This window comes from Chiloscyllium punctatum, chromosome 3 (genome assembly GCF_047496795.1).
Source record: "Chiloscyllium punctatum isolate Juve2018m chromosome 3, sChiPun1.3, whole genome shotgun sequence".
Taxonomy (NCBI): domain Eukaryota; kingdom Metazoa; phylum Chordata; class Chondrichthyes; order Orectolobiformes; family Hemiscylliidae; genus Chiloscyllium; species Chiloscyllium punctatum.
The window spans coordinates 114,111,175-114,132,490 of NC_092741.1; the positions used below are offsets into that span (position 1 = coordinate 114,111,175).

A 21,316-nucleotide genomic window follows, 5' to 3' on the forward strand; every position below is an offset into this window, starting at 1 on the left:
TTGGCCATGCTAAATGGGCCATAGTGTCCAGTGATATACAGGCTAAGTGGATTAGCCAGGGTAAATGCAGGGTTACAGGGATATTGTAGGGAGCTGGGTCTGAGTGGGATGCTCTTCGGAGGATAGGTGTAGACATAATTAGTCAAATTGCCTCTTTCCACATTATAGGGATTCCATAATTCACAAATACATTCTGACTAGACATATACAATTATTTGTAATAAAACATAATGCGTGTCAAGTATAGAAACCCAGCCCATGCCTTCTATCAAGCTAGATCTAAAAGCCAGGTAAATTGGGAAATTCTGCAGACTAATTTTTTTTTGTTAACTATTTTGACAACTCCAAAAATTTCAGGGCTTGATTTCCAAAACATTATACCAGAGAGAGGTAACATAAGCCAAATATAATTTCTGTAAAAGATAACCCTCATTATTCAACTTCAGTGTGCAATTTAAATTGCAGCTTCGCTTGTTTTAAATTACATACCGGATTGCAATTTTCAGAAACTTAAGTTTATTTTAAACAATCACAAAAAAGGCAAAATCAAGTAAAAGAACATTATGTTCAATATTTTTGAGGCAGGACAGGGGCTCAGTGGTTAGCACTGCTGCCTCACAGCACCAGGGTCCCAGGTTTGATTCCAGCCTTGGGCAACTGTCTGAGTGGAGTTTGCATATTCTCCCCCTGTCTGCGTGAGTTTCCTCCCACAGTCCAAAGATGTGCAGGTTAGGTGAATTGGCCATGCTAAATTGCCCAGAGTGTTAGGTGCATTAGTCAGAGGGAAATGGGTCTGGGTGGGTCGGTGTGGACTTGTTGGGCCGAAGGGCCTGTTTTCACACTGTAGGAAAACAAATCTAATTTTATTGAACAATTCCCTAAAATGTTAATTAGCATCTATAGATTGTGAAGCAATTATGTTCAACTGTATTTCCACATGAATATTTTATTATCCATAATACATTACAATTGCATTAAAAAGTTTACCATACAATAATTTTTTTTGGAAGGGTGTTGGGATTTGTCAATTTGTTTGATTTATGTTTCAGGTGAAGTCTACCTTCCAAATTCTTTTGCTAAATTTCCTCCTTCCAAGTACAGTGAAAGTTCAGTAAAATAATTCACCAGGAACTCCCTTGTAGCAGGGATCTCACAGCTTCGAAAAGAGATAAATCTTTATTAAACTCTCCAATTTGTTTAAGAATTTGAGAAATAAGACTTTTCTTGTGAACATGGTAAAGTTATAGTGCAGTACTTTTCTAATGTGGTTTCACTTAATAGAACCCAACATTACGGTGGCTCAGTGGTTAGCACTGATGCCTCACAGCACCAGCGAACCAGGTTCAATTCCCATCCTGGGCAAACTGTCTGTGTGGAATTTGCACATTCTCCCAGTGTCTGCGTGGGTTTCCTCCGGGTGTTCCGGTTTCCTCCCACAGTGCAGGTTAGGTGAATTAGCCATGCTAAATTGCCCGTAGTGGTAGGTGCATTAGTCAGGGGTAAATGTAGGGGAATGGTCCGAGTGGGTTGCTCTTTGGAGGGTCGGTGTGGACTTGTTGGGCCGAAGGGCCTGTTTCCACACGGTAGGGAATCTAAAAAAATTTGCAACATCTGTGAGAGGATCTTACACAGGAAAAATACAATTCTCTTTTGAAAACTTCTATCATCCTCACAGGGCAGTGCTTACCAGATTATAATTGGCTGCACTATTTTCAACAAAACTGACAACAAAGGATGCAACACTGATTCCACTCTATGGCAGCCGTGTCAGCAAGACAATTAATTTTCCATTGAAAAGGCAAATCAAATTCAAAGTAAAAAAGAAAATTACCTTTGAACTACAGAAGTGAATATATTCAAAGGAAGATAAATTATAATTCCCCAGACTTGCCTTCACCTTCAAGATAGGTAACCCACGTGGCAGTTTCAAAAGTCATTTGGCATTGCTGACAGTAACAGACTTTGACAGAAAAAAGTATCTGAAGTCAGTTAGTTGAACAGAAATATTAAATACTTTGATCAAAGATTGTACAAAATAACATTACAAACATTCTGCTGTTCAACTTGGTGATTTATCAATTATGCTTATCTGCAGAAACATGTACAAAGATTCATTACAGCCTAAAGGAAGAGATCAATAACAATTAATTACATGTCAGTTGTATCATAATGCTTCTGGGAAGTGCCTTGAGTCATTGTACCATGATAAAATGTAATATAGTCAGCTGTTGTTGTAGTATATTTTTGAAACAGAGTACAAGACTTCTTTGGAAATGCTCTTATTTTTCGGAAAAGGTAATGAAATAACATCTACAGCAACCAGCATCCAAGCTTGAGGGGTTTTTAATCTCAAAGATGTCACCTCATTCTATCAAGATCATAATCCCAAAGTCTTTAATTGGGACATTACTTGGCTTCTACTGTATAACGACTCAACTTCAATGAGCCACAATCCATACCTGGAAGTGAAGGGCAACAAACAATCCTTTGTTGGAAGTTCCATGTCTACACTGATTTTCAAACTATGACTTTAGAGGTACAAACAATAGAAAGAGTTTCAACAGTAGCTTTTAAAAAAGAACAGAGTTGTACTTGGGAGAGAAAATTGTAAGGGTGTGGGGGAAACAGCAAGAGGTGACAGACCAGTAGATTCTACTTTGCAAAAGGCAACTCAGACTCTTATAATTTTTTAAAATATTTATTCTTCTGATGCAAGTGCCTCCACTAAGGCCAGCATTCATTGCAGTCTTCATAAACTTTTGCAGTCCTTGGTACATACGTAGATGCAGCTACAGTGCTACTTGGAAGGGAGCTCCAGGTAAGGGATTTTGACCCAACGACAATGATAGAATAGTGATTTAGCTCCAAATCTAGGTAGTGCACGATGGATAAGGAAACATGCATGTTGTGATGTTTTGATACATCTAAGAGCTGCTCCACCAAAGAGATCATGATAATGCACAACTACAATTTGCTACCTTTTCTCTTACTGATTGAAATCTCTCAGTCCTGTACCAAATGACCTAGCATCTACAGCCCTCTCCAATGTAGATTCATTCACCCAAGAAGAAATGCCTCTTCATTTCTGTTTTAAATAAGCGACCCAGTATTCTGAGATTATGCCCGCCAATCCTAGACTCTCCCACAAGGGGAGACAATGCCAGTATATCTTTCCTTCAATCAAGGATCAAAACAATTCACAGCATTCTAGGGGTGGTCTGATTAGTGCCTTGTATAGTTTCAGCAAGACCTCCCTATTTCCTACTCCATTCCCTTTGTAATAAAAGATCAACGTTTGATTGCCTGCCCTATTGCCTGCTGAACTTAGACTCTAGCTTTTTATGACTTACACATGAGGACTTCTGCACGGTGGCTCAGTAGTTAGCACTGCTGCCTCACAGCACAAGGGACGGGGTTTAATTCCAGCCTCAGGTGATTGACTGAGTGGAGTCTGCACATTCTCTTTGTGTCTGCCCTGTGGGTTTCCTCCCACAATCAAAAGATTTGCAGGTTAGGTGAATTAGCCATTCTAAAATTGCCCAAAGTGTTCAGGGATGTGTAGGTCAGGTGCATTAGTCAGGGGAAAATGTAGATAGTAGGAAAATGGGTCTGGATGGGTTACTCCTTGGAGGGTTGGTGTGGACTTGTAATGCCAAATGGCCTGTTTCCACACAGTAGGGATTCTATGACTTTGAAATGCCTCTGTGCACAATCTTTCTCTGCTTAATTACTATTCAGCTCCTCTGTTCTTCCAGCTAAAAGTATATAACCTCACACTTTCAGACATTATATTCCATCTGACAAAATTTTATTCACTCATTTAACCTGCCTAATACCCTCTGCAGACTACGTCATCCTCACTTGCCTTCCCCCTGTGTCATCTGCAAACTTGGATATTGTAAATTCAGTTTCCTCATCCACATCCATAATAGACTGTAGATAATTTTGACCCTATCACTCATCCCTGTGGGATTCCATTAATTATAGGTTGCCATCCTAAAAAGATCCCTTTTATATCAACTCTGTCTGTTAGCCAACTCTCGATACATGCAAATGTACTACTCCAGACACCAAAAGCTCTTACTTTTTAAGTAGCCTGTCACACCTGACCTTGTTGAATACCTTTTAGAAATCCAAATTCATAAGAATTATTGATTCCCTTTTTAATCTTTCCAGTTAGCTACTTCCTCAAAAAAAGGACCAGGTATTATTTCCCATTCATGAAGCAATATTGAAGCTGCTCAATTAGATTATGCATTTCTAAATGCTATGCAGTTACATCCTTTGGAAAACTTTATTGGGTGCCCTTGTCTTTCAAGTTAGTAGAGATTAAAGGAGCCAGAACACGTGTGTGTGTGTGTGTGTGTGTGTGTGTGTGTGTGTGTGTGTGTGTGTGTACGCGTGTGTGTGTACGCGTGTGTGTGTACGCGTGTGTGTGTGTACGCGTGTGTGTGTACGCGTGTGTGTGTACGCGTGTGTGTGTGTGTGTGTGTGTATACGCGTGTGTGTGTGTGTACACGTGCAACTGAACCTCCAAACAAACAGAAATGGTCAGTCTTACATGCTTTTAGTGAAACCATGAAACACTCACTATTCTATGCAGCATTCGCACCTTTTCTAACCCCAATTCCCGACCATCCCACCACAACTGCCCTCACAAATCTAAACCCCTCATCCAAACGCCAGAACTTTGACTGACTGTAAATGGTAAGGGATCACAACAATTTTCCAGCTATGAAACGAGGTCCAGATGGAACAGAGTTTGAGAGTCCCTATTATAATGGCACACAATGCTGATCTTATGCATCAATGAAGGAGAAAGTGAATTTTTAGCTGCTTTGTCCTAGATTCAAACTTCTTGAATACTGTTGGAGGTGCATCCATCCATGCAAGTGGAGCACATTGTGTCACACTTCTGAGGAGTCAGAAGTGTGTCACTTTCTACAGAATCCCCACCCTTGCAGCTCTAATGGATGCAAGTCTGGTCTTAGTTAACTTCTGTTAATATAACCCTCTGGGTTTTGATGACATTGGATTAAGCAATTGTGTTACACAGACTGGCTCAGATAGTTAGCACATAGTGCTAACAATGCCAAGGTCACAGGTTCAATGGCCAATAACACTGCGCTGCAAGTCAGGCCTTAATTTTGAAGAGGCAGTAATGTAGTGGTAGTGTCAATGTACTCGTTAACCCAGAACCAAAGAGCACGGTGCTGGGAAAGCACAGATGGTCAGGCAGTGTCCGAGGAGGAAAATCGACATTTCAGGTAGAAGTCCTTCATCAAGAATGAGTTAATCCAGAATCCCAAGATAATATTCCAACAACATGAGTTCAAATCTGTAAAAGACCCATTTGGTTCACCAATGCCCTTTAGGGAAGGAAATATGCAATCCTTATCTAGTCAGTTCTAGATGAGCCACCAGACCCAGAGCAATGTGTTGGCTCTGGAATGCCCTCTGGGCAATTAGGTGTAGGTGATAAATGCTGGACTAGTCAGCAACATCCCATGAACAAATAAAAAAACAATGTCATAGGGAGATGGTTCGATTCAGTCTCATTGAAAATGGTCATTACCTGTCACTGGTACTGGTGTGTTTATACATGCCATTAGTTCTCTTTTCGATTCAAAACGTCAGTACTCAAAACATGGAATAACTATCCAAATCCACTCCGTAAAAATCATTCACAAAATTGCAAAGTATCAAAAATTTGTTTCTTTAAATCAAATCTACTTGTAGTTTCTATATATTTAAATGAGGAAGAATGGAACAGAAGGCTGTGGTAATAGGATCTAGTAAAATGAGAGAAGGTTCATTTGCAGCATGAAGTCCAGTGTGAACATGTTGAGCCAAGTGGCCTGTTTCTACACTGCCCATTCAATATTATGTAAATTATAATTATAAATTTAGAAAAATACTGGATTAAACAGCAAAACCTTGCAATACTCCAATCAATCAATCTGCTTTGTAAAATCACCAGAGAAATCAGTTAACATAGTAGTACCAGCTGAAAATGCTGATACACACATTGGTCTCATTAAACATATGGACACTGCATTTGTTAAATCACAGCTATGTTAATCAATCAAACTGAGAGAATCATTTCCATATTTTTCTCCAGGTTTTAAACAAACAATAACCCTTGCAACAACACCAACCAGCTTCAAATCACCAATTTATTGCAATTCCCAAGTTTATTTTTAAACTGCATTAAGAACAGAGAGAGAATGACAGAAAGTTTTCAGCAGATAAGGCAGTTCTTAGGGAGACTGAAACAAAAAAAAATTCAGCCTCATGACATTCTTGATTTGAAGTTTCTTTATGATACGCTTTCTAAATTTTTCATATTTTCTTTGAAACACCCTCATCTTTTATTAAAAAAACTTTCAGTCTATTGGATTTCTATTTTTCCCAGATCTTTCTGAAAGCTTTTCCTTTCCAATCAGTGCCGTCATCACACATTGGATGATGAATTCATTGACTGAGAAAGTTAACTGTTTCCCCTTTATACAGATGCCACCAGATCTGCTGATATTTCCAGTACTTTTTGTTCTGGTTTTATATTTCCAGCATGCTTTCACCTTTTGTGTGTCTGAATGGTTTGCCCTCTAGCTTATTATAGTTGAGGGAACCTCTTCTGCAGAAAGAACATATTATTCAGAATAGCAATCAGCTTATGCCATGTTCATGTTTCAGATAAACCTCCTCCTACACCTTTTCATTTCACCATTCCTCGTTCTGTCATGGGAAATGGACATCACTGACGAAGCCAACATTTGTTGCCTGTCCTCAGGAAGGTGGTGGTCAGATGGCTACTTGACATCCGTAGTCACGCTGTACAGGTGCAGCAACGGTACTGTGAAGTTCATCCTCCTTCTCCTCTGTCAATCCTTCATCCCTCCTTATCATTGCAATCTCCTCCAGCCCCACAACCTGAGATACTTTTGCTCCTCTAATTCCAGACCCAAAAATTACTCATAGTACAATGGAGATAATTTTTTTTTAAAAGAGCTTAATGTTGTTACCCTACTTCCTTTAAAGAACTTCAACATTTGCTGTTCTCATAAGCACGAGCATAAATTGCTGCAACTGTTCCATCATTATTCTGTCCTTCACATTTAAAACAAAAAAAGTTCAGTACAGATTGCAATCATTATCTTCATCCATTATCTGATCATTCAGCAGGGTACAGCAATTTCACTAAAAGCATGGAGGCTGAGGGCTAGGATTCTTGAACTTTTGAAAACTGTTTTAATGACAAATGACAGCACAGCAAGAAAAAAAATACACCAGAATAATAGCACCACCCACTGGATTAGAAGTTAAAAACATAAGTCATCAAATCATATTCACCGGGATGGCAAATCACAACAACAACATCATCCTCAAGATCTAACTTTTTCCAGAGTCCTCAAGAACAAATCTAATTTATAAAACTATCTGCTCAAATTTTTGACTTTTTTTTTAAAATGTTAAATTTATGGGGCTGACTATTACGTGGAGTCTACTTTTGAGGAACGGAAATTCATGCTACAGTCCAAAACACCATATCATTAGCAGAAGGCCAAGTGAAGTCTAAACAAATTAAAAAACAATGAATTATGATAATATGACTGTATTCCATGAGTGCTACAGGGGAACTGAGCTCAGTTGAGGTGCACACAAAAGAGAGGTTGTCATCAGTCACTAACCTGATGAGTCTTAAACATTTGCACCAAATTGGTGTGACTTATACATCAAAATACAATAATATGAAAAAACTCATCTCATCACTAACATTTATGTATTGGATAATATCAACTCAAATGTTGATCTATTATCTGTGAAGAATTAGGGTTGATTTTTACCATAGGTATATGGAAAATTACAGACTTTTTGGCCAAAACTAGGGGGTAAAAAACTTTTACAACCAGTATTTATAGTATTTCATCATGGGACTCCGGATTGTGGCTTGAAGGACCCTTTGAACATCTAAAACTTGGATTTCTATGGAGAAATATTATTCACTAACTTCATGACCCCCTCACCCTAACCTCCACCTCTACACAACACACATGATAATGAGTGAATTTAATTTTGTCCTAAACTTTCCACTAGTGATAATCCTGTTGATATTGCACAACTCAAGAATTCTTATAGACAAATTAAACTCCCTTGGAGAAAGTGAGGATGCTGTGTTTGCACCATAAACTTAAACCAATTAGCATTTACAATCTTACAAAGTCATCCACTCAGCTACTCCAGTTTCTCCTTTCACTCCTCTCACAAATTGATCATTTGCCTATGGCTCTTTTGTAAAGATACAGAATTATAAAACACCCTAAGAGGCCACACAAACATGTGCAAAGATCAATCCAGTTCATTCCTCTTCTCAGCTTCTTCTGCTACTTTTGCAACGCTTTTTCTTCACTATTTATTTTAGTCTGTGTTGAAATTCAACGGCATCATTGTTCACTCTGTATCCACCATCCTGGCAGTCACTCGATGGTCTTTGTTTCTTTGGCAAATCACCTTCAAATCTGCACTTTCGAGTTATTCATGTGCCTGTCACTGGAAAACTCAAATAAAGTGTTTTTAAATTTAAATTGTTTGTAAATCACATCCTTGAAAAATACAGTATTTGCTCTGCCGGACTCGATGCCCTATTTGGACAGTGCACCTTTGGCATATCATACATTCTCCAGGACATTTGTCAATCTACTTGCAAGATTAATGGTGCTCACCACTGTTTACGGGTAAATACCACAGCAGCTTCTGGTGAGATGACAGGACTAAAAAGGTGAATATTGGTAACTATTTTCTTGATAAATGTAAGACTTACAAACTGATACCCTTACAGTGCAATTAAATGATGTTATCTGGTCAAAATGGATAAAGAAAGGAGCCACTTCAGAACTTCCTCAGATATCAAAAACAGAAGTTCCCACCTGATGGGGAGTATGAAGATAACTGTAAATTTTCTTCAGGTCTTGCAGAAGTTCTGCTTTTATGCTCATTAGTAATTTACTTAGTGGTTTACACCTCATTCATCTTTCTTCGTCCACCACCATCACACACTATTGTATTCTGCTATCACATTTGGTCATTTAATCTCCACTACCACTTCATCCTTGACAGGAATTCCCTTTTGTTCCAGTACCCTCTCCATCCTTTCTCCTGGTTCAGCATAATTTAATAATGGTGAAATATATAAATTCTCCAGTTCTGGTGAAAAGTCACCAACCTGAAGCACAGATACTGCCTGACCTGCTGCTTATCCTCCAGTTCTTTGCCTAAAGGTAAGCTCGAAACGGAGCACAATAAATCGAATTGCTGGTTGGGCAAGGAGGGAAGTCCAGGATCCACAATAGCTGGAAAGGGAATACTGTGCCATGCTATTGACACCAATTTGATCCACATCAAACATCTATCTAACAAAACCTCCAATGAGTCAGTTTCTGTAGCAATATTGCTTTTTACACATACTTTGAAGACTGGATACTAACAGCAGAGGCTCTAATTTCTTTTTGTAACATAACCAACCAGAAGTCTCCCATACTTACCATCTTCTGTTGGCATTAAGTGCTATCCAACATTTTCTAAGTTATGGAAGACATAACTTAGTAGAGCTGGAAAGAGCTTTGAAAAATACCAAAGGTAATCACGACTTTGGAACCTTCTCAGCACTTTGTAAGCCTCAAAACAGAATGTTACTTTTGAGATCACATCACTCCAGTAGGAGCACAGAATGCATCATAGTTCTAACCTTAAAAGTGTACTTCAATACTCCAGGCATAAAGTTCAAGGCACAAACTAATGTTCAGCGTTTTTTTCCCCCATAACCAGTGGTGTGTCAATTGTGGAGCAAAAATGCATAGCATCTAACCCCGACAGCACAAGAATATCAGAATCAAAACTAAAAGCGGGCAGATACCAATTCATTTGAACTTCTTTCATTTGGCTTTCTATCCATCAGGCTTGTCCAATACCACAGCTTTGACCTTTATTGAAAAGGTTTAGTTTAATGGATTTAGTACTCTATGACACCAAGCAATTCAAAGCCTAGGCAGGTAATCATGGACATATCCAGACAGCTTTTATTTATTGACAAGTGATTTTTAAAAACTACTGGGTTCAAGTAATGGTCTCTGGATTAATTCCACTATGCTTAAAAATGGAATGCAGCTGTGTGACTGATCTTAATGGAACAGCAAATGGTGAACAATTATGCATCCAGCAGCACTATAACAGAGGGAGCACTTCAGCATTACAATTGGAAATTCTGCTCCTGATTACTTTCAGCAAAATAATCACCTTTTGCAAATTTCCAAGGTAGCTAGAAACTGTGGGGCCATATTGCACCTCAGTGTAGAAGAAATGGGAGACAAAAGGGGAACAGTAGCAATTTAAATTTATATTGGGCTTTTAGCGGAAAGTATGTCAAAGGGCTTCACAGGAGTACAATCAGACAGCAGTTGACACTGAGCCAAAGACAAATGTTCAGAGAAGTGCTTGATTTAATTTGCACCTTAAAGAAAGACATTCAAGTAATTACAGGTTAGGCAGCTGAAACCACAGCAGTCAACAGCAACATAGTGGAACCAGCAAAAGGTCAGAATTGGAAGAATGTAGAGATATCAGGGGTTATGGGGCTAGAAAAAAAAATGTAGAGAGAAGGAAAGCCCAAAGAAGGCTTTGAAAACAAGGCTATAAATGAGATTCAAATCAATGATACTGAATATTGATAAACAATAATTACTTTGGGATTAAGCATCAAAAATCACTTCAATCAAGCATAAAGAACCAAATACTTCAGAAAGCCAAGAGAAGATCTAATTGAAAACATTCAAGCCATGAGGTATCCAGAAAGAGTAAACAAAGAAAAAGAAGCAAAGAAGTGACTGGAGGAAAATAAGTTTTCATAGTGGGGTTAAGATCTACAATGTACTGCCCAAATGTTTGAAATAGGCCAGCTTAATGAGGACTTTTTAAGAGGGAATTATACAGCTATTTGAGAAGGAATCAAGTGTTCAGTTATGGCAAAAAGGTGAGAGAACGGCATTAAGTGAACTGCATGTTTTGAGAGGAGAAAGTGAGGACTGCAGATGCTGGAGATCAGAGCTGAAAAATGTGTTGCCGGAAAAGCGCAGCAGGTCAGGCAGAATCCAAGGAGCAGGAGAATCGACGTTTTGGGCATCAGCCCTTCTTCAGGAATCCTGAAGAAGGGCTGATGCCTGAAACGTCGGTTTTCCTGTTCCTTGGATGCTGCCTGACCTGCTGCGCTTTTCCAGCAACACATTTTCAGCTGCATGTTTTGAGAGCCAGCAGAAACATGATGGGTCAAGCAACCTTCTTCGGCACTGTATCCATTCTGTGAAACAGTTCAGTTATAGACGAACTGCTGTGCCAAACAACAGAATCAAACAAAGACTAACACCAACACTAGCACAGCATCATTTCATCAAATTCATTATTAGTTTGGAACAAATGAATTATAAGCTAAAACATTTGGATATATTTAAACTATCAGGAAACCTCTCAACCCATTCTGATCAACAACAATGGGAGTAACTCTGTTGCTGTGCAAGAATCGCAGTCTGTGCAAATGTGTGAGCACCATTTTCTTTTTGATTCTAAAAGAAATTTTTTTAAAAAGGCTGAAATTAAATTTTAAAGATAACAGATTATTCAGCCAGTAGAAAAAAATTGATGGGGCACTTAAAGTTTTCACAATCACAGATCTGGATGATCTTCTAAAATGATTTTATTTCTAACAATGAGAATCTTCAAAAACAACTTGGACACCACATGAAAGACAAAAAGTTGGTGATTTTTAAATACAACACATGTAAGCCTATGGAGAATCAGTATAAGGAATGAAAGTATCTCACAATGTTATAGCATAGGAGACTGTTCAGTCCATTGTGATTTTGAGTACTTTGAAAGAGCTGTCCAATATACTGTGCTGTCCAGCCTTTCCCCACAACCTCGCACATTAGTTCTCATCATGTTCATGCACAATTGCCTTAAATTCTGATGAAATGCACTTTCTGAAGTGTATTCCTAACTAAGAACATTTCCAACTTTGTCTCCAGTGATTTTGCCCAACACAACCTTTGCTTACCACACAATTGCCAGAGGAAAAAAGGTCTTTCTCTATTGTTGCTCTATTAAAATACCTCATAAACCTTCAAATACCTCCAGTAGGTCTCTCTTTAAGCCTCTGTACTAAGGAGATGGTTCTGCCCTCAGTGTGCATTCACGTTCGACAACATACAAATGAGAACACTGGCTAAAATGATGAAAGCATATTTCAACAGCAAAGACAGAATCTGAGGCGTTTTTCCCTTGGTTCAGTAGCAACTGCTCTATGCAGTAATATTTGAACTTCAGATATAACTAGCTTCTGACTCTTAATACTGGACTCAAAACTGATCTTTGATCAATGCGATCACTTCAGCTGCTTTCAATTTCCTTGTGGGGTAGAGGAATTGCTGTAGGAACAATGAACCCAATTAGTCGAAGAGTGTGGTGCTGGAAAAACACAGCCGGTCAGGCAACATCTGAGAAGCAGGAAAATTGATGTTGAGCATGAGCTCTTCATCAGGAAGCCTGATCCTCCTGCTTCTCAGATACTGCCCGACTGGCTGTGCTTTTCCAGCACCACTCTGACTCTGATCACCAGCGTTTGCAGTCCTCACTTCCTCCTAATGAACCCAATTAGCTTTTTTTTCCCCCACACCCCCACCCCAGCATACAAATCATAATCATGAATCAAGTGCATAATTTCATTTACCCATAATGGTACTGTATTCCTTAATAGCTTTACAACACAGATACACTTTCCAGAGTGTTTCTCCCCAGCCAAGATTTGCCATAGATCTTTGCATTTTGCAACAGGATAGCTGAGGAAAACAGATGATGGTACAAAGTGTTCAGCCTAGATTCTGTAGTCATCATGGCATGCTTCACTATGGTTTTCACACCATCCCTGAAGTGTGGATTTCTAACTACTTCACAAATTAAAAGCAGTTTTCCTGCAAGTTTCTCTTGAATTTGCTTCTAAAACCCAGCACACATGAGCCTGGTACTTGTTCTGTTAAGCATAGTTACTGAAGCCCAGTATTAGACTTAAAGGTCAAAATGTATAGATTTACCACTAATTTCCCTAAACGAGCAAAAACAAAATTGGGAGTCAGCTCCTGCAAACTGAATTAGAAACAGAAGAAAAACAACTTTTCACTGTGACACACAACTTTAAGAGCACCAAAAAATTTCTAATTTAGGCAATTTAAACTCACACCTTCAACATCCCCAGCAGCATACATACTCGATCACAATTAAGACAAAATGATTTAACACAATGAGTGGAAAAATATTAGACATGGTAAACAAAATTCCAAAGATCGCAAGGTGCAAAGTTATTTTCTCAAAGTCCTTTTAATTTTTGCAATGATGTCATGTTGTTCGCTGCAAGGTGATGGAGGTTCTTTGATTTGATGGTTGATCAGGTGGACCTAGGCTTTTTTTTAAAGCTTTCTTGATTTCCTTCTGTCTTTTCACATTGCGAGTGACACACACACACACACACACACACACACACACTCTCGAGGGCCAGATAGATTAATGTTTCTTGTTTGTAGGCTCGAGGTGCTTCCTCTCTTCTGGAAATTAGTTGTTTTTAAAAACACAGTCTGCAGCTCAACAAGATAGCTTCGTCAGGCAACATTGCCTTAATTCAAAATACTCAGTGTGACTCAGTCTCAAATTCTCCCTCTTACTCTTTCAAAAAGCAACATTACAGAGGAACCTCGATTATCCGAACGAGATGGACAGGCAATATTCCGTTCGGATAAATGATTATTCAGTTAATTGATTCAATGTCTCTCCTATGGGGCTTGGAGTTTTCTGAAGTTTCCTTTGTCCTCGCTCTGCCGACCTTGCTCCCGGTCTCTGTGTCAGGGTTTGTTTCTGAGCAGACACACTTGTACGTAAGGGAAGACTCATCTAAATGAGAAAGCGTGAGCGTTCTGAACACACTCACTTTGTGAAGCAATAATAGAAGGTGCAGTAAAGTGTCATCTGCTCAAGAACTCCAATGCAAGACCGCTTTGGAGTAAAATATCAACAAACACCATGCTGCCAAGACAATGTGCAGAAATCTATGATGTTTGGAATCATCAAACCCGTTCACGTATTTGATAATTTGGGTAAAACAAAACTATTGGAATTTTATTTGTTATTTCAAGGTGCCTGTAGATAAGTGTGAAGAGTCAATTCCTCATACATTATTTAGATACATTCTGAGATGGATAGGAATCTTCTTACAGACGGCCAGAAGGAACTTGCACTAATAAAGTGCCTGTTAGGACCTTTGAGCATCCAAAGTGCTTGTCAGTCTTTTTTTCTGGAGTGCAGTCACTGTTGTGATGAACAGATACTCCATTAACATAGTATATCAAGATTTGGAATTCTTGTTAAACCCACTCTTCCAAACCCATAGCTTATTGTGGCATATAGCATCAGGCTGCTTATGGAAGCGACAGAAGTAACAAAAGAAGCCCAAGTCATGTCAATTTGCCCATGTCATTTCAAAAAGTGACTACATATCTTTATTAGGATACTCTCAATGTTGATGCTCTAAATGCTAAGCTTTTCACGGGGGCCTCTAGATACTGGTGAATACAAGATTTGATTAGCGCATTAACCAGGCAGCAAAAATAAAAAGCAAGCTTGCACAGATCTTGCATCCCTTGACTTGAGCAACCACAGATTCAAACCGACATGTTTCATATACATGTAGACTCAGTTAACAAATTAGCTGTTTACAGGTCATGACTGACCTCCGGTCTTAATTTTCAATATCACCACACAGGAAAAGTCCACCTTCCTAGGTGTTCAAACTTATATGGCCCACGTTCCAAATTTCAGCCATCTTGAAAGAGGTCACATTTTTCTTAGAATTAGGACAAAGATTTCTGACTATAAATCTAAAAGGATTCATAAAAATAGCCATAGTCTCAGTAGAAGAGAATGCTACTCTCTCATGAAATAGAGACAACTGGCGGTGGTTTAAACTGAGAATGACCATGCCTCAGGTGGGGGGGGGGGGTGGGGGGCGGGGGCGTGGCGGAATGTTGAAAAGGAGGGTCCTTCATGATAACCTCAGTCGGTGCAGGAATTAAACCCACATTGTTGGCGTCACTCCAAATCACAAACCAGCTATTACCCAACTGAGCTACCTGACCCTCCTTAAATCTTAATATAATCTAGTAAGAAATCTCCCATTTAAGACCAATCTTTTTTTCCCCTCAGAGAATAGAGTGCCTTGGAAAACCTCTTCCTCAAAAAGGAAATGGAAGCAGAGTCTGAAAACTTTGAAGGCAGAGGTGGATAGATTCTCAACAAGCATTGGGGTGAAAGGCAGCATCATGGAGTAACCAGATCAGGCTTGAACTTATCTAATGATGGAGCAAGTGTAGGGATTGTATGGCCTACTTCAGCTCTGAACTCGTGCTTTCATCGATAAAGAAAGGAAGGAAATATTTCATTCTCCTATGCAACTTAACAGCAATATTTAAGATCAAAGTAATGAGGATTACACCAAAGAAAAAACAAAATCCTAATTTAAAAAAAAACACACCACATCTGATAATCTTGCCTCAGAATAGCATGGTGTAGAATGCCATTTAGCCCACTGAGTCTGTGGTCTATCAGAGAGCATTCTAGTTAGCCCAACTTGCTCCCCATTGTATGCATAAATTGCAGTTGTCAGGGTCCTCTCCATATTACAAATTGATTCAGAGTACAGTGCAAGAGTCTTTAATCTAGAGACAGAACCCAAGTCCTTCATTCAAATTACAATTTCCACCACATGTCCACCCAAAATCTGCAAAGTTTTAAACATAATTCAGCATCATAGGGCATGAATAGGATTTTGACGAATTAACGGCCTCTTCTATACAGTATGATTCTAGAAATCTCTGAATGGTGTTTACCCTACTGAATTTGGCTCATATTGGCAGAGAATACTAGGTCGAACTGTTCATGGATACAGATCCATCACTAGTGGAGGATAGTCAATACTAAGTGATCAGCAAATTACAGCACAGCATCTCAAGTTTTTTTCCAAAGCATATTGGGAGCAGTAGATGACACTTAGTAAAAAGGTCCTTGTGTACCACCTTTTAAAGACCATTTAAACTAAACATGCTGTCATCTCCTATCTGGTGCAGTTCATCTCAAATAGGCACCCTATCCACCTCAAATTTATTGGAAGCAAGTTTTCTCCCAGTGTTGAAATTCTACGTGACACAGAATGGCAACAATTTCAGTAAGTATCTGTCTCGCTTGACAAACAAGGTTAGAGTTCAAATCCCACTCTGAAAACTCAGGCACAATGTAACCTGACCTCACAATATGCTCCTAAGGAATGCTACATTGCTAGAGGTGCCGTCTTTCAGATAAGATTTTAAACAAAGGCTTTCTCAATTCTCTCAGATGGATGTTAATTTTTACACACTATTATTCTGAACCTCAGAAATGGCCCCAGAAGCTTGGACAATATTGAGTCCTCAAAGACACAAAACAGGTTACCTAGTCATGATCACATTGTTGTTTAAAAGGAGCTTTGTGTATAAATGGGCTTCTGCAATTCCTACATTACTAAGTTAGATTTCAAAAGTAATTAGTTAATTTGCTGTACACCGCCTCTGGGAAGTCCAAAGGTTTTGAAAGACATTAAATAAATGTATTAACACACAAGTGTAATAAATTTATTCTTTATTGCTCAATGCAGTTCTTTAGTTACAAGTCTAGAGTAAACAGTTGCCTGCAATGACATGAACCCTGTGGGGAGTTAATAACATTACTAACCTGAGTTTGGAGTAGGGATGGTCTATTTGGTTAATCTGTCAAGGAAGCAAAAGTGCACTTTTGCAACATTTCAATGTGCCGAGTGCTTCCTAAAATACTCCACAATCAACCAATCCTTGGCCTCCAAAATGGAGTCACAATTACTTCAACTGTGCAACATGGTGATGAGTCTGGATCATGACTATGGCGTGGTTGACAGCAGCACAGGAAGTGGAACTGTTATGTCTACAGTGAGAGCTTTTCTTTACAAGCAGAGAATTAACTGCAATGGATGTAGTTGCAGATATTTCAAACATGTTTATCTACAGCCGAGAGAGAAACAGGAAGCAGATTGGAAATAATAGTGTACAACCAAGAAACAAACAGACATGGGTTCCAAATGAAAGACTCAATTTGACTGGCAATCGTGGCAATCTAGATTTTCTCCCTTTCAACAGAAATGAATCAAAAGGAGGAACTAGCCTGAAGTGGTAAGTCAGCATACATCAGGAGACTATCTAGTTTCAGAAAGTCATTTTAAACACAGATTAAAAATGTCAGAAACAAGAATGAAAATTCAGCTCTAGCGAATAAAGCGACTTCTTTGCTAGTATCAGACTCAACCTTTCACATTTGACAAGCCACACATGAAGGCCTGAGGGGTGAACTTGGTCTAGCTTTTATGTACATTGTTCTTGAACAGATGGACAAAATGTTTGTGCACAGTCAACCCATAGTATTCATACCTCTTTCCTTTGAGAAATGCAATACCATCTTGGTACTTCCAAACAAACAACTGATAGTGACATTAACCAAGCACAGACTGGAGAATGTTCAGCCCTGAGGCAGGTCAACTGGTACTCCCTGCAAGTTACTCATTTTCACCATTCTGAGTAACAAATTTTCCGCTGGAACTCCTGGAGTTCTTCACAATTGTCTCATATTTATGACCTTGAGTTTTGAATTTTTTTTTAAAACAAATGAAACATCTCTCTGATCACCAATTTCAAATTGCTTCACAGACATAAGATCAGTTCACACTTATCTAGAATAAAAAGGAGTCCCAGTTTGCATAGTCTTTTTGCTCTATTATAATCTTAGTTCTGGTATCATCCCTGCAAATCCTTTATTGCCCTTTTGCCAGAGCTTCCATTTCCTTATTAAAACATGCAGACCAGAACTGTGCAGAGTCTACCAAGGTTCTATACAAGTTAGCACAACCCCTCTGCTTTTCAGTTCTATCCTAATTAAATGAATGCCAGCATTCATTCAGAGTCATGGAGCCTTACAGCATGGAGACAGGCCTTTTGGCCCAAACTGGTCCACGCTAACCAAAATGTTCATCCACACTAACACCATTTCCCTACATTTGGCCCACGTCCTTCTAACCCATTCCTATTCATGTATTTGTCAAAATACCTTTTAAATGTTAGTGTACCCGCCTCAACCACTTTTCATACCACCCTGCTTAAAAAAGTTACCCCTCAGGTTCAGTTTTATTCTTTCCCCTCTAACCTTAAACTGATGTCCTCTCATCCTCAATTCCCCAACCCTGGCAAAAAGACAGTGCATTCACCCTATCCATGACTCTCAAAAATGTAATATAGAGGTGTACCAGACCATTATTTAATTTAATTTAATAATTAAAACTTTATTAATTTGCACTGCTATTCTTAATAACTTCTGAATCTGCATCAGACCAAAACAGCCTTGACAATTTTTATTTTGTGAATGAAGGTTCGTGTATAACTATCAAGGGTCAAAGTTTTTTAAATTCAGAAACACCAACTTCCAAACTTTATGAAACGGTCCAACAGCTACTACTGTCAGTCAGCAGCCATTTAAGGCCTCTTTGGTTTAGAATATCCTCCAGTCCAAAGCTTAGCTACAGCAACGAGGAGAGTGGTGGTCAAAGATAGTGGAGTTAGGAATGAGAAAATGGTTATAACCTAACCACTATGATATTCTGTATGTGTAAAACTCAAACATTTAAAATTAGACACAACGGACAAGAAAGAGAGATTCTGATGCTGATACCAGGCAGATAAACACCCCAGAAAAAAAATGTTTCTTGCATAAACAGAATAACAAGTGCAGAAAAGCAGAAATCCTAATTGTGCAAGATAAGAAAAGAAAGGCTGAATCGAAAAACACGCTTCTGCATACTCTATGCACTTTGATACAATGGAATTATGGTTTAAGTCAATCACTATGAACAATGAGAAAAGCAAAACAGTTGAAAATTGACAACATGCACGAGGCTGATTGTGTACTCACAGCTTGATATTCCAACTTGTTGTGCTTGAGAAATTCTAGCTGCTTGTTATGCAGTTCATTGAATCGGAAACGGAATACTTCCAACTCCTGCTGGATAAACCATCGTCTCAGATCTTCCCTGAGGAAGCAAGGTACAGAAAGGGGGCGCGGGGGCGGGAAAGAGAACAAAAATCAAATCAGCCATACATTTATCACGCTGAAGTTCAGATCTCAAGTAATCATCCCTGCATAATAGATTGGGACACCTCCAGCAATAATTGCTCCTCCCAGAGTCTCAGGAAAATCGGAAATAGGAGAAGTCTTAGAAGCCACTGAAGGTTAGCAGAATGAGTGATCTTAAAAAAAAATTAATGGAATTCATCAGCCAAGTTTAGGTCAGGATTTTCTCCCACTCACTGGGAGGAAAAGATTTCCTTTACAATCTAGGTTGTGACTTTCAAACTCCACACTGACTCCCTACAGACCTCGGGAGAGAGTTTGTATCACAACCAAGAACCAGTCAGTCACTCAGCAATTCACTACACTAGAAGGTCACACAGCAAGATTGAAGGCATGATGCCACCATCTTTTCAGAGTTGAACAGGCAGATCCTTGGCTCAGATTTAAAAATGATATTTTAATTTGAAACAAGGAACAAAAAATGGAAGCATGCAGATATTTCTGGTTTATGTTTCATATGTTTCATTTAAAAAAAAACTCAAAGGAAAACTTGAACCATGTGGTGTTCTTTTGCAGGAAGCTGAATCTTGCTACTTTTGTGGGACACACTGTCACTAGTTTTTTGTTTTGGGGGGGGTGGGGGTGGGGAGAAAGAGGTGGGCTGTAACTGCCCAGAAACACCTAGGATCGATTATGGCAAGTAGCTTCTCAGTGAACCGAAAGGAAAGTGATCAGTTGTGACTCAGACTGTTAACTTTGCTAGCAAGCAAAATTGCTCTCTCCGTCCCTCTCTTTTAATTGGAAAAGAAATAATACTCAAATACATTGCAAATAGAAAATGTTTAATTCAAGCCAAGTCTTAGGTCCAACACACCAACTACCAAATTAAGGACCACGTATACCACAAGTCTCAGCTACTTGCAAATGAACATGTTTGGATTTAAAGAGGTGACAGAAACCACTTCACACAGTATGACGATTCACTCCTTCCAGGCCTTTATAACAATAGGACATGAGCACAGGAACAGGTGCCTTACTGATATTATACAGGGCCTTGGTGACAACACACCTGTATCATTCTGCACAGTTTTAGTTTCCTTATCTGAGGAAGGATGTTCTTGCAGCAAAGATTTATCATACTAACTGCTGGAATGGTAGGCCTTATGTTTGAGACAGGAATGAAGTGGTTAGGATTATATTTGCTAGAGTTCAAAGAATTGGGGTGTTGGAGGACAGGGGGGGAATCTCTCAGATTTGATGGATGCCTCGTTTGCTCCTCCAAGACCTTCTGTTCTTGAATGTCCTTATCCAAATTCCTTGCTGAAAACACACGGCAGTTGGCACATTAATTGTTCACTCTTTCACTCAATGGTTCCAGGTAACAGCTCATAATAAATGGTGGGGAGAGAATAACTAGCTAGCTTTCTTCTTTTAGTGCCTTCGCTGCACAGAGACTTTCCTCTTTGCAGTCTGGAGGTTTCTACTTTTGCATTGTTTACACATACTCTGCTCACCTGCCCAGGAGACAGTTGTCGTCCTACTAATGTCCTCTGGCCTCCACAAACCAAATCAACAAACTCTCCCTAGATGAAGCTTAGACTGCATATACAATCAACGCCATAGCATCCTAGACACGTTCCCTCACAGCTTGAAGCAAGCAACAGTGCAGATGCAACTCAATCAGCAGCTTGACTGAGAGGTACAGGATTACCTTCCACAGTCCTTAATATCAAAAGGTACTTCCCCATTTAGGTCCACATTCCAAAAGGGAAAACAGAGAAGACCTGGTGTCTCTATTTGCCTATTAGTAACTAGTCACGTTTTTTGCCACAAGTTTGAGGATATGCTGGTTATAACAAGTAAGTGTTTAAACTGTTTTCCTGAAAAGGTTCCATTATTCATTGATGAAACTTGCTGAGAGTTTATTTTCTCTTAGACAGTGTTCACAGTCAGGCAGTGACCATCCTGAAGATTCAATTGCTCTATTTCACACTTGTGACACCTAACTGAACTGTGGGGCTGGTTTCTGACACACTCTCTAACAGGG

General features: G+C 39.2%; 1 protein-coding gene across 1 annotated transcript in view; it reads right to left on the reverse strand.

Moving 5' to 3' along the window:
* prim2 (DNA primase subunit 2) overlaps positions 1–21,316 on the reverse strand; it is a 174,370-nt gene that overhangs the window by 144,269 nt on the left and 8,785 nt on the right. Inside the window, exon 4 of the mRNA XM_072558388.1 lies at positions 19,111–19,228. Within this exon, the coding sequence (XP_072414489.1) occupies positions 19,111–19,228 (118 nt within the window). The remainder of the gene's footprint in view (positions 1–19,110; positions 19,229–21,316) is intronic.